General features: G+C 42.3%; 1 protein-coding gene and 1 long non-coding RNA gene across 2 annotated transcripts in view; one reads left to right on the top strand and one right to left on the bottom strand.

Annotated features, from left to right (window-relative positions):
• The window catches only part of LOC102077444 (E3 ubiquitin/ISG15 ligase TRIM25), a 27,754-nt gene extending 24,642 nt beyond the window's left edge, over window positions 1-3,112 (top strand). Inside the window, exons 8-14 of the mRNA XM_025903988.1 lie at window positions 313-348; window positions 463-504; window positions 713-748; window positions 1,950-1,997; window positions 2,073-2,253; window positions 2,449-2,526; window positions 2,656-3,112. Coding sequence (XP_025759773.1) covers window positions 313-348; window positions 463-504; window positions 713-748; window positions 1,950-1,997; window positions 2,073-2,253; window positions 2,449-2,526; window positions 2,656-2,850 — 616 coding nt within the window. The 3' untranslated portion in view covers window positions 2,851-3,112. The remainder of the gene's footprint in view (window positions 1-312; window positions 349-462; window positions 505-712; window positions 749-1,949; window positions 1,998-2,072; window positions 2,254-2,448; window positions 2,527-2,655) is intronic.
• Window positions 2,825-6,869, bottom strand: LOC112844182 (uncharacterized). Its single transcript, XR_003216855.1, has 2 exons — window positions 6,221-6,869; window positions 2,825-5,170 (listed from the first exon to the last, which is right to left on the bottom strand). It is a non-coding gene; the product is annotated as an uncharacterized LOC112844182 (long non-coding RNA).
• Window positions 6,870-14,433: the final 7,564 nt, after the last annotated feature.

The following is a 14,433-nucleotide window of genomic DNA, read 5'->3' on the forward strand; positions in this document are numbered from 1 at the left end:
CCCTTTCTCACTGTCCCTTTTCCCTTCTGTTTTTCTTTTCCTTCCTCTCTTTCTTTCTCCCTTTCCTATCCCCCAGTCATGTCTGTCCCATCTGTAACAACTGAAAATAAAATAAATAAAAATAACAAAGTTTGATCAAATGGACCAATACGGCAAGGCCATGATGATCCATTTGGCAAAATAAATCCATTTGGTATCCTTGTTGGTCTTCAGACAACAATTCTGACGGCTTAAGAACCAAATGGGACAGACAAAAAAAAAAAAAAAAAAAAAAGTACACATTACTGACACTGCTGTGATGCTTTTAAACAGACTGGCAGAGATGGGAGTGAAACATGACCAGACAAGGTACAGACAAGGAGCAATAAATCCTACATGATTGGTGTTTCAGTGAATGATGTCAGCTCATACTTCTTGACTTCGTTTGATAACCATTTTCACACTACGTATCTCACCCCACAGATCTGCTGTGGTAGAAGAAGAGCTGAAATCAGTCAAGGAAAGGTGACGTACATGTGATTCATTCAGAGAACAAATTCCACTTTAATATGAAAAAATGAACTAAAACATATTTTACCAACAATATACATATATACACATACATTTTTCCTTTCTCTACAGCAGAACAGAAACAGACACAGGAAGTTTACTCAAAAACTGTTTTATTTTGAAAGTAAAATTCTGATGTGATTACTGTGGTGTTTTTAAACAGGCTCAGAGAGATGGAAGTGAAATATGACCAGACAAGGTAAGAAGCATCCAGTTATATAAATCTGTTTAATTCTACACAAACTCACTCATCTTTTCAACACACAGTAAGAAAGAATAAACAGATGTGCTAAATGCTAACAAGTGTGGGACCAAGCAAAGGGAAACGTATATCAGTCATATGAACAAAGACTGAACCACCTTTCAGTTCTAAAGTACATGACACGTTACACTGAGTGTTTTAAACACAAACCAAAATCCAGAAGCAACGTGTGGAAAACTGAGTCCCCCCTCACTGCTTCCACAGAGATAACGATGGTACGCAGCAGCCACTGATAATCAATACACGTGATTAGTCAGCCAACGAGAGCACCTTCATGAAATCAGAGGTTTGGACAGTTTGCTGGCCTGGAGCATTCAGGTGTTAACACGGCGTCAAGGAGGAAAGACATCAAATGATCTTAGAGAACGTGTCTGACGTCCCATCAGTCTGGGAAAACACCGTCCTACAGAGAGAAAGACTTCCCCATGAAAAACATGAAGGACAGCTCCCACACGTCTCAGGAGGGACGTCCCGGCACGTTCATGCAGTGTTCACACAAGCTGCAACATTTCCTTCAGACTTTACGTCCCCACAGTTCAGCAGATGTGATGTCTACGCTGCAGCAACGTGGATGATGCTGTTATATGTTCTGATTGGCACATCCAGTCAAAGCCTTTGCACACACGCTTTCTGAAGGTGTGTCCTCCCACGGGGAGTTGTTACACAGCTGTGACCAAAGGGACAGTGATCAGCCGTGTGGGAGGGACGAGCTCTGCCAAATACTCCACGTCAGTGCTGCCTTTGTCACAGTCTTTTATGCATGTTCAGATTATACTGACTGCAACGACTAAAATAATGTTTCATTATTTACTCTATATGAGTACTACTGTAGTGATTCATCCAGCACAAGCACAACATTAAAGTCACTTCTCATCATTCGTTCTGACGTCTGCTTTATAATGTTGTTATGAGCAGAATGTGTTCAATGCAGACATTCATGAGTATTAATGATCCTTCTGGGTGTGTCAGAGACCATGTGAGAGGACTGCAAACAAAACAAGCTGACACACAGACCACACATGTGGACATACCAAAGCATGAATTTGTGTGCATGAGTGAAAGTTTGAGCTTGCATGAGTATGGATGGGTGGCTCAACATGATACTGCATGGTCACACAATGTTGTATCCACTCCACAGAGCAGCTCTAAATGACAAAGATGAAGAACTAAAATCATTCAAAGACAGGTACATGCAGCTCCATCAAACATCAGTACGGCAAATCTGGCCCCGCTACACATAATCAGTCATGTTTTTTCACAGAGTGGCAAGAGAGGTCGCCCTTTCACTAAAGACGGGGAAAAACGCAGAGAGCATGAACAACCCAGTCAGTAAAACCAGGCTTATACAGATGTATGAAGAGCTGAGGCTGGAGTGGCCAAAGGTCAAAAAACACCTGAAATCCAATAATGGAAACTCGGAGTCAGTCAGAGTCGACATTCAGGTACGGGAATGTCTGATTACTGTCATATACGTCCATTATTCAACACTGACAACCTGTTTATGGTTTGTTTGTCTGGGAAATGTAAACTGATGAATGTAGGAAGCCTTTAAATCTGGATTCAGTGAAATGCATCTAAAACTCAAACTACACCTAAAAGCTTCGGCTGCTCTCTTTAAAGCAATGTTTTGGTTTCAGGTTGAAGAGTTCAGACTGCTAACGGTACAGAACCTGCAGCTGGCCGTCTACCACACCAGGACACAGCCTGACCCAAAGGTACGATAGACATGTTTTAGAGAAAGCTTTCAGTTATACAGAAGTTCAGTGCAGCTGACGTTGGATTTAATAACTTACAGAATCTTTGCTGAAGCTGAGTTTTGCAGCACAATATTTTCTTCCTAACAGGCGAAAGATGAAACCCCTCAGAACGTGGTGGAGCAGTTTAACTCTGAATGTTACTGGCTCGGCTGTTTGATGGCTTTAAATGGTCCTCCTCTTCACCCTGACTGGGACAATCACGTTCCGGGGATGGACGCTTGGGACATTTTCCCACGAAAAACTGCAGCTGTCGCTGTTTCCAACAACGAATCTTTCTGTTAGAAAACGTTCTGTCCAGGATCACAAATACTGCATAACCTTAATCTTCATTCATGTATTATGCTTAATCCTTTAAAACCTGAACCATGAAATAACTGCCAGAAACATTTAATTTTTTTCATAATGCAGTGTTTGTTGAGCCTTTAGACAAAATATATAACAATACATCAAATTTTAATCTGCATATATATGATTTTTCATTTGTACCACATTTGCTACATTAGCCATATTTTTGCAATTTAGTCATTAAAAATGCGTCATGTAATTTATATCATTTTTTGAGGGTAAAAAAAGTCCCACTGATGATGTAGAAGCCTCAAAAACACACGTGTCAAATACGATACTCTGGGCTTTAAAGGGCTAATTAGAGCGATTGGTTAGTTTTCAGTTTGACACTGATTTCTATCTGGAGTTGTGCTTCTTTGGTTTTTGTTGTTGTTATATTATAAAGATGATGCGACACTCACCAAAATCCTTTCCAGGATATCCCAAAGATTCTCAGTCTGGTAAAGATCTCGACTGCACGGCGTCCATGTGGGAAAGTGCTCTCTTGTGTTCACTCTTTCACAGTTTGAGCCTCAGCATCATCTTGGAATATCCCCATTCCAAAAATCCCAGAAAGCAAAACAAAAAAAGTAGTCAGCTGACTTTTTCTTTTGGCACAAAGTGTTGTTGCTTAGCCTAGAGCTCCGATCTAAGAGAAAGCTCAATCCATACCGCAGGGTGAGGTGGTGTCGAGGCCATTTTAAACACAAGAAAAAATGCAGAATTGTGAGTTCTGAGTTCACGAGCTTTAAAATGCATACAAACGAAAGAGAGAATGAAATGTTTGCATAGCAGAGATCATATTTAGTGTAAACAGTTTTGTGTCTCTTCCGGTGCGTCCAGCTGTTCATCCAGGTGAGCTGCAGGAAACTTCAGCCTGCAAATCATCAAAAACTGATCCATCCTGAGATGATCTCTAACCACTGACAGCAAGCTGAGCAGTTTCAGGGCCACTAAATGAAACTGAAATCTTGTCACGTTAACCAAAGCTTCATCGTATCCATCCATCTTTTGTGAACAAATGTATTTAGAGGTTTCTGATGTTCATATGTTTAAGTTGTGTAGCTGAATATATGATTATTTTCTCTTTAAGCCATTGAACAGTTGTGGAAGCGCTCATTCTTAGACCAGTGATTCATCCATCTATTCTATGCTGCGTATCCTTGTCAGGGTCGTGGGGTTAGGGTTCGCCTATCCCAGCTGCCATAGGGTGAGAGGCAGGTCACGGGGCTAACACACAGAGACAGGCAACCATTCACACCTGTGGGCCATTTAGATTCACCCACTAATCCTAACCCCACTAACTGCATGTCTGTGGACTGTGGGAGGAAGAACCCGGAGAGAACATTAAAAAACTCCACACAGAAAGACCCGGCCAGGTGGTGGAATCAAACTCACGACCTTCTTGCTAATCACCGTGCACTATGCTGCCATGAATCAGTCATTCATGATTTAAAATTATTAATGCTCTTTGTTCAGGTTGGAGTGATGAAATAATAATGAAAAACAAAGAAAAGTAAACTAATATGACAGTAACTCCGTCACACAGTGCTCTGTAACGACTGGATCATACATTAATGTCACAGAAACAAAAGTAAAAATCAGACAGTGTATTTGTAAAGTCGTGTTTTACTTTTACTTTACATCAGTGAATGCAGATAAAGTTCATCAATGAATGAAAGGAAGTTTCATTTTTATTGGCATGTGGGTTTGTTGCAGTACTCCTGAGCGCCTTTAGAGAGCGCTGTTGCTCTGAGCAGTTCTTCAGGGTCGTTCCTGGCTCCTATCTGAGCCGCAGACGCAGAGACAGAAATGGATCAGCAACAGCAGCACAACCTTTCTGCTCATACATTTCAGACTTTCACTTTACTCATTCAATCATGTATTTTTAAATGCTAAGGTTCGGTTAGGTCAGGGTTAGGCGGTCAGTACTCGTTAATTTAGCTGAATCTAATTCAGTGTAGCTTATTCAAATGGTAGTTTTACTCAGTTACTAGTACATGACAATAAACTATGAGCTGAAATTAACTATTTTTCTAAGCTACACAATGTAACTGTCTCCTAATATGTTTCATTAAATGTGCTGTAAAACACGTGGAACAGGGAAATGTGCTCAGACTTACTGACTGATTGATCAATCATTTATTTTGAGCATATGCGTATATATGTGTATACATATGTACCAAACAGAGCATCTGTACAGGAAGGAAAATATTGCCTTCTAGTACAACAGGTGCTTGAAAAGGAGTGAGAAGAAACAATACTGACATACTCCCACCTAGGGATGGGTATTGATAAGATTTTAACGATTCCGATTCCATTTTCGATTCTGTTTAACGATTCGATTCTTTATCGATTCTCTTATCGATTCTTATTTTTAAAAAGGAGAACACTAAGGTCGATTAGCTTAAAATTTTGTTTTATATCTTCTCTCTGAACAAGATAGAAATTTAGGAGCAACATGGCCTTATAAACCCAACAGTGAGATCTTAAGAGATCCAGCCTACGGCTCTTCAATGGGGTGTCACAGGGTCCCCGGGGAAAATTGTAAATGTAAAATAATAAAATAAATATTCTTCTGTGGCAATAACAAAGTATAACATAAATTATTCTGTAGCAATTACACAAGAATATTCAGTAATGTCCCTGCCTACAATTAAACACATTCACTTACCATCTGCTGTGGCAAATGGCTGCAAGGTTTTTACCACAAACTTAATCACTGCTCGGTGACATTCGGGCCTGAAAAGAGACGCTACCGGTGGACTGCAGCGACAACTGCCAGCGAGCGCCAGCCAGACTCTGTCTCTCTCATCACGGTCACCTAAATGCACAGTAATGGCAGGTTTTGTAATAAAGCAGATCGCGCTAACATAATATGCACTGTTAGCTGATTATTTACCTGCCGCATTAACGGGAGAGGACGTGCAAACGTTACCACTGCTGCTGGGTTGAGATTCACGAGTCCGGAGCGGAATTAAAAACACGACATTCATTTAAGTTCATCGCGTGTTTTGTGAGCAAATGCTTTTGCATATTCGTAGTGTTTCCTCCCTTAAATGAAATATCTACTTTGCAAGTATTGCAAGTTGCCCTGTTGTCATCCGTTCTGGTAAAGTATAACCAAACTTTTGAGCGTTTGAGCCGCTTAGGCGCCGTGTTTCCTGCCAGGTACGCTCCGACGCTCCGCAACGTGGTGACGTCATTCGGGGCAACTGGAATCGATAAGGGAATCGTTTGCAAAAATGGCAAACGATTCCAAGGAATTGAAACAGTGGGAACCGGTTCTCAACAAGAACCGGTTTTCGATACCCATCCCTACTCCCACCCGAAGAACATATATGTAAGAATTAAAGACATATTCCTGTTTACAGGTGCTGAGTCTGCTTGAAAATAAAGTCAGCTTACAAAAGTGTGCTGACAAAAACCCACACAGTCCTCTATCCACAGCAAGATGGTTGAATATTGAAATCATGCCTGAACCAACACATCAGCCATAAATTCAGCGTTATCCAGGAACCCTCACCTGTGTTACACAACTATAGTCCATCAGTAAGTTGTTTCGGTTATTACATGTTTTAAATACCAAACCTAGAATAAAAGTATTAAGTTTGACTGCTTATAAGGAATCCTGGCATTGTTGACGTGCCATTGAGCAAGTTAGCCAATTACAAATTGCTCCTAATGTTATTTAAATTTCAGACACAGAAGTCAGCATTACCTGCTAGGTTTCAGTCACCATAGGGATTACATTCAAGTTTAACTACTTATAGCAAGGTAGCTGCAAAAACAGCAACTGCCTAATTACAAATGTTAGTAGGTTAGTATTAGCTGCTTCTGACATTCACAAACGATAATGTTACAATGAAATTAACATTCAGACGTTAAGGCTACGTCCACAATAATGCGTTTTCGTTTGAAGAGGCATCGTTTTCTCTCCGTTTTGGCCTCCCGTCCACACTGAGACGGCGCTTTCCTTGAAAACGCATACATTTCAAAACGCAGCTGTCCCGTCGCAGTGTGGACGCTCGGAAACGCACTTTCTAAAACGATGACGTATTTTAGTCATGTGATGCAGTCATGTGACCAAATAAACAAAGATAGCGGAGGGCTTTGTACAGCGGTTGTTTTGATTGCTCTCAATTTTGACAGCCCTAAAAAAGATGAATATCAGTTTATACAAACTTTTCTTCAAAGTCTTTAATTCTCACTCGGTTTTGCGCATGCGCAGGACTGGAACGTAAGCGTTTTCGGCCGTTTCAATATGGACGCACAACTCTGTGAAAACGACTGAAAACGCTAGTGTGGATGCGGAGCGTTTTCAGATGAAAACGCAGTTTTCAAATCTATCCGGGCTAGTGTGGACGTAGCCTAAGTGTCTCAGTCAGTGATTCGATTCACATCATGCACAAAAGTCACAAGGCAGCACAGCATTCGCTGGTCATTTCACACATTAGGAATCGAGCATTAGCAAGCTGACAACCTTCAGCTTCACATCTCTCTCATCAGAAAATAAGTGGTACATATATTTCAAGTTAACATCAGAGGTGAGGATGCTGACATTAAAACACTGACATTGCCCAGGTAAAACTACTCTGAAGCAATTACTAGCTGAAAATCTTCTCCTCCGTGAAAATAACTTACTAGTAATAGTGGCCAACTTATATAGTCAGCATACACTACCAGTCAAATGTTTGGACACACCTCATATAATGTTTTTTCTTTATTTCCATCACCATCAACACTATGAATGAACACATTATGTGGGAATTACGTAGTAAACACAAAAGTGTAAAATAAAATAACTCAAAACATGTTTTATATTTTAGATTCTTTGTAACAGCCCCCTTTACTTTGGTTCCTGCTTTTCACACTCTTGGCATCCTCTCCATGAGCTCCATGAGGTCGTCTCCTGAAATGGTTTTCCAACAGTCTGGACGGAGTTCCCAGACATGCTGAGCCCTTGTTGGTCCTTTAACTTCACTCTGCGGTCCATCTCATCCCAAACCATCTCCACTGGGTTTAAGTCAGGTGACTGTGGAGGCTATAGCTAACATAGATAATATTTGAACAAAGAAGCTAATATTAGCAGCCAGTCATCAGACGCAGAGGCTAGAATTAATTTCAAAGCTTTCGGTAACAGTAGGAACCAGTTTCAGATATTTAAAAAGTTTCTGATATTAAAAAAGTAGCATCTCACGCTAATTTTCAGGCAAAAGAAAGCGAGAACCACTAATACGAGTTAGCTGCTCAGCAATAGACAACTGAAAGTAAAAGTTTTTACTTACCTGATATTACAGGCATACTTTTTTCTGACACTATAAACATATAATTGGAAGATTGTTGGTAAATGGCCTGTATTTGTATAGCGCTTTACTAGTCCCTAAGGACCCCAAAGCGCTTCACACATCCAGTCATCCACCCATTCACACACTGGTGATGGCAAGCTACATTGTAGCCACAGCCACCCTGGGGCGCACTGACAGAGGCGAGGCTGCCGGACACTGGCGCCACCGGGCCCTCTGACCACCACCAGTAAGCAATGGGTGAAGTGTCTTGCCCAAGGACACAATGACCGAGACTGTCCAAGCTGGGGCTCGAACCTGCAACCTTCCGATTACAAGGCGACCTCCCAACTCTTGAGCCACGATCACACCCACAATTGTTGAAACAGAAGCTAACATTAGCTTCCCCGTTTTAGGCATTATAAGGCTATAACTAGCTCTTTTAGCTGTTTTTGATATTGTGAGTCTGGAAGAAAAGTTTGACACAACACAGTGTTAGTCGCAATGTTTCAAACATACAAGTTCGTAAATGCTAATTTAAAGACAGTTCCTCGTAATACCTGCTGTGTTTCACACATTAAAAGGTTAACACTGGCTTCTGAGCTGACAAGTTACCTCACAGCAGTAAATATCATCTAAAGTGAAGTTCTATGGCGTTATTTTTGTGCTACTCTTCTGAGCGCACGTAAAAAAAATTTGAGCGCACATAAAAAAATTGCAACTACAAGTGTTGCAATTTGAGGAGAAATTTATTTTGAGCGAAGAAAAGCTAAATTTGAGTGAACAAAGTTCATTGCTGCGTGCAAAAAATATATTTCAGTGTTCGCTATTATCCATATACACACACACAACAGCCCCTCAGTTTTTGCATTTGCTCTTGCTCAGATCTCTGCGGACCTGCTCGCAACATGCTGCTCGCGCTCTCAACATTTCTGCCCCTGGGCGTTCAACTCTTTCTGTATGCCGTTATATTTGTGCCACAAAACCAACCAATCACAGACTTGGATGCAAAAAATTCTGATTGGCTGTTTTGGTCTCCAATCAGCTTGGTTGCTACTGTTGCTAAACCCAGGCAAATATCCCAGAATGCATTTCATCCAAAACTCAAACGAGGCAGTGGCGGAGTTTCAAATATTACTCTTTCTGGGTCAAAAAATCAACTTTTAAGATATTTTCAGGGAAGAATGGCACTGTGTAGACTTCAAATATCTGCTCGATTTATCAAGACATCACATGCAAAAGTGCTCTAACGTTTTCGGACATGCCTGTTACCCATCAGCTGACCGGGTAGTCAAGGTGCGGCTCCAAGCACATCGTTTTCAAACCCCCCGTGGTCTTTCGCTACTCGGGTTAAACATAATATACAGTGGCTTGCAAAAGTATTGAACTTTTCCACATTTTGTCACATTACAGCCACAAACATGAATCAATGTTATTGGAATTCCAGGTGAAAGACCAATACAAAGTGGTGTACACGTGAGAAGTGGAACGACAATCATACATGATTCCAAACATTTTTTATAAATAAATAACTGCAAAGTGGGGTGTGCATAATTATTCAGCCCCCTTTGGTCTGAGTGCAGTCAGTTGCCCATAGACATTGCCTGATGAGTGCTAATGACTAAATAGAGTGCACCTGTGTGTAATCTAATGTCAGTACAAATACAGCTGCTCTGTGACGGCCTCAGAGGTTGTCTAAGAGAATATTGGGAGCAACAACACCATGAAGTCCAAAGAACACACCAGACAGGTCAGGGATAAAGTTATTGAGAAATTTAAAGCAGGCTTAGGCTACAAAAAGATTTCCCAAGCCTTGAACATCCCACGGAGCACTGTTCAAGCCATCATTCAGAAATGGAAGGAGTATGGCACAACTGTAAACCTACCAAGACAAGGCCGTCCACCTAAACTCACAGGCCGAACAAGGAGAGCGCTGATCAGAAATGCAGCCAAGAGGCCCATGGTGACTCTGGACGAGCTGCAGAGATCTACAGCTCAGGTGGGGGAATCTGTCCATAGGACAACTATTAGTCGTGCACTGCACAAAGTTGGCCTTTATGGAAGAGTGGCAAGAAGAAAGCCATTGTTAACAGAAAACCATAAGAAGTCCCGTTTGCAGTTTGCCACAAGCCATGTGGGGGACACAGCAAACATGTGGAAGAAGGTGCTCTGGTCAGATGAGACCAAAATGCAAAACGCTATGTGTGGCGGAAAACTAACACTGCACATCACTCTGAACACACCATCCCCACTGTCAAATATGGTGGTGGCAGCATCATGCTCTGGGGGTGCTTCTCTTCAGCAGGGACAGGGAAGCTGGTCAGAGTTGATGGGAAGATGGATGGAGCCAAATACAGGGCAATCTTGGAAGAAAACCTCTTGGAGTCTGCAAAAGACTTGAGACTGGGGCGGAGGTTCACCTTCCAGCAGGACAACGACCCTAAACATAAAGCCAGGGCAACAATGGAATGGTTTAAAACAAAACATATCCATGTGTTAGAATGGCCCAGTCAAAGTCCAGATCTAAATCCAATCCAGAATCTGTGGCAAGATCTGAAAACTGCTGTTCACAAACGCTGTCCATCTAATCTGACTGAGCTGGAGCTGTTTTGCAAAGAAGAATGGGCAAGGATTTCAGTCTGTAGATGTGCAACGCTGGTAGAGACATACCCTAAAAGACTGGCAGATGTAACTGCAGCAAAAGGTGGTTCTACAAAGTATTGACTCAGGGGGCTGAATAATTACGCACACCCCACTTTGCAGTTATTTATTTCAAGGGGGCCGAATACTTTTGCAAGCCACTGTATAAGTCACTTAGGTCAGCGATCCCCAACCTTTTTTGTGTCACGGAACGGTTTAATGTCAGACAGTATTTTCACGGACCGGCCTTAATGTTTTGCCGGATAAATTGTCACCAACGTAATGATGGACAATGGGGGACAATGACACCCGAAGTGTGCCGTCATATCCCCTGATTTAAAATGTTCTGTTCCTTTTTAAACAGCTGACTCTCAATTAAATCTAACATAAAATAATATTTAAATTCAGGAGCAAACATTTTCAGAATATGACAGGTGAAATTCAAAATAGACTGACAGCTCTCCAAGTGAGACTTCAGTAAAACGGTCCAGTTATGAAGCTGAACTTTAATCTCAGCCAAACCGATTTTCTCAGGAACAAATCAAACACTGAAATAAACCAAACATTAACATTTAGAAGTGATCTAAGTGACTTATATATCGTGTTTAACCCAAGTAGCGAAAACGATGTGCCGGGAGTCCGCGCCTTGACCACCCAATCAGCCAGGGCTGGACTACAGTGACAGTGATGTACACGGTCTTGTTGGTGTATATGTATGATTTGTATACAGTATATCACCTTCATGTTTCCCTCTCACCACATATCCAAACTGATATCATGACCAGCAGCTTTTACAGCTGTGGCTCCAGCAAACATCAGCTGATACTAGAAATTATTATTAAATCAATTCTAACAACAGCTGATCAAGCTTAAACGTGCTGCTGTTGTTTAGCGCGACATCTGCTGGTTTCCTCTTTCTGGCACAAAGTGGGAGATAAACAAGAGAGAAAAGCCGATCAGCTGATCATTGATCAGTTTCATGATTGAAGTAGTAACAGGAGAGGGAGGGGGGAGAATGAGAGAAGAAGAGGCAGCTGTGCAGCAAAGACACAGAATAACTCCAGCTTTGTGTCTTTGTTTCATTCTAGTTGAAGTCTGGGACAAATCGCTTCCCTTTCACCTAAATACGGATGTATTGTAATTGGTCCAGCCCAGAGTTGATCATGACCAATTGGCTAATCCACCACCTTTCATTGTTTATACCGTTACAAAAACAAACAAACAAACAAACATAAAAATGAAAAATCACCATCGTTGATGATGAACCTCTTAACCTGAACACCTCGTTACCCCGAGGAGCTGCTCAGAGTGTTCACTGAAGGAGAAGGTGAGTTCACCTGTGTGACGCCACTGTTTCGTTTTGTCCAGGAGCACGCTGGAACTGAACCTGACTGGATCCTGGTTTGTCTGATTAAAGCTAACAGAGTCCAAACCAGAGGAAAACGTCTTTGCTTATGGTGCTTACACTTGTTGGTGGAATATTCACTGCTGTTTTGTGAGAACCTTATTCATACTTGAACAAGCAGCCATGTGGCTCCAAATGCTCGGTGTGTCTTTATCCCTCTAACAAGCTCACACTCTGGTCCTTCCTACGTTTCAGTGTTCTGCAAACCTCACATGGGCTACGTTTGCATCTGGCAGTGAATGTTTGTATGTTCTGTGTCGCTTTGTGTTTTGTCTCTGTCGTTTTTCTGTTCCAGTCTTCAGGTATGTCATGGTCTGGGTGTGTGGCTGGAATTTTCCATCAGGCTCCTGGGCCTACCTGGTATCCGCCCCTGGGCGGGGCCACCTCCTCCACTTCCTCACACCTGGAGTTGATGGCTGCCCATCAAGAGAGTGGCTGTTTCTCAATTCTCAAGTACGCGAGTACGTACTCGCGTTCTCGGTGAGTACGGGTACGTACTTACCGAGTATTGAGAAACGCCCAACGATTTAAGCCTCACGCTGACATTCGTTCACCGCCAGTTCATCATTGACCTACATTGGTAGCTGGCTCTCATGTTTCAAGCTCTCGTTGTGATTGACCCCGCTAACCTTGCTATCTTGTGCCACAGATCCTGGACTCACCTTGGCCGTTTATCAATGCCCAAGTACGCGAGTACGTACTGGCATGCTCGGTGAGTACGTACTCGCCGAGAACGCACGGGAGTACGTACCCGCCGAGAACGCGAGCACGGACTCGTGGGCTGTTTCTCAATTCTCAAGTACGCGAGCACGGACTCGTGATTTGTACAGTCGGAACACCAGCGTACGTGATGATGTCACAGGTCCGGAGTTTTTACTGCCGTCCCCTCCTAATTTAACTGTGAGTAACATGTTATAAAGCTTAACTGTAATCACAGCCAAACCGATTTACTCAGGAACAAATAAAACACTGAAATAAACCAAACATTAACATTTAGAAGTGATCTAAGTGACTTATATATCATTTTTAACCTCAGTAGTGAAACCTCTATTAATAAAAATAGTGTACATGTACATACGTGTACATACCTTAATAAAAACAAGCAGGTGAGATGTTAGAACGCTTTTATTTTTATTCTAGTGGACACTCAATACTATAGACAGCTGCTGGGGTTTCTTTAACCTGAGTAGTGAGAAGACCGCGAGCGGGGGGGGGGGCGATGTGCCGGGAGTCCGCTGTTGAGTTTTGGACGAAATGCATTCTGGGATATATAGCTGTCCCAAGTCTACACCGATGCATGCTCGATAAAATGGGCGGATCGAGAACACATCCGGGACTTTTTCGCGTTCTCGGCGTGATGCGTACTTCGAATTGGAACAGTACTTGGTCTCCGACTGATGACGTATCACGAGTACACGAGAACGCAAGTACGCACAAGTACGCATATTGATAAACGCCCCTTGTGTCAAACCTCCACCTTACGCTCCTGTCTCTGACTCAGGATACCAAACCTCCATTTTGGAAATCACTCTGGGCGTTTATCAATATGCGTACTTGTGCGTACTTGCGTTCTCGTGTACTCGTGATACGTCATCAGTCGGAGACCAAGTACTGTTCCAATTCGAAGTACGCATCACGCCGAGAACGCGAAAAAGTCCCGGATGTGTTCTCGATCCGCCCATTTTATCGAGCATGCATCGGTGTAGACTTGGGACAGCTATATATCCCAGAATGCATTTCGTCCAAAACTCAACAGCGGACTCCCGGCACATCGCCCCCCCCCCCGCTCGCGGTCTTCTCACTACTCAGGTTAAAGAAACCCCAGCAGCTGTGTATAGTATTGAGTGTCCACTAGAATAAAAATAAAAGCGTTCTAACATCTCACCTGCTTGTTTTTATTAAGGTATGTACACGTATGTACATGTACACTATTTTTATTACTAGAGGTTTCACTACTGAGGTTAAAAATGATATATAAGTCACTTAGATCACTTCTAAATGTTAATGTTTGGTTTATTTCAGTGTTTTATTTGTTCCTGAGTAAACCGGTTTGGCTGTGATTACAGTTAAGCTTCATAACATGTTACTCACAGTTAAATTAGGAGGGGACGGCAGTAAAAACTCTGGACCTGTGACATCATCACGCACGCAGGTGTTCCGACTGTACAAATCACGAGTCCGTGCTCGCGTACTTGAGAATTGAGAAACGGC

The sequence above is a fragment of the Oreochromis niloticus genome, linkage group LG16 (assembly GCF_001858045.2).
Source record: "Oreochromis niloticus isolate F11D_XX linkage group LG16, O_niloticus_UMD_NMBU, whole genome shotgun sequence".
Classification (NCBI taxonomy): domain Eukaryota; kingdom Metazoa; phylum Chordata; class Actinopteri; order Cichliformes; family Cichlidae; genus Oreochromis; species Oreochromis niloticus.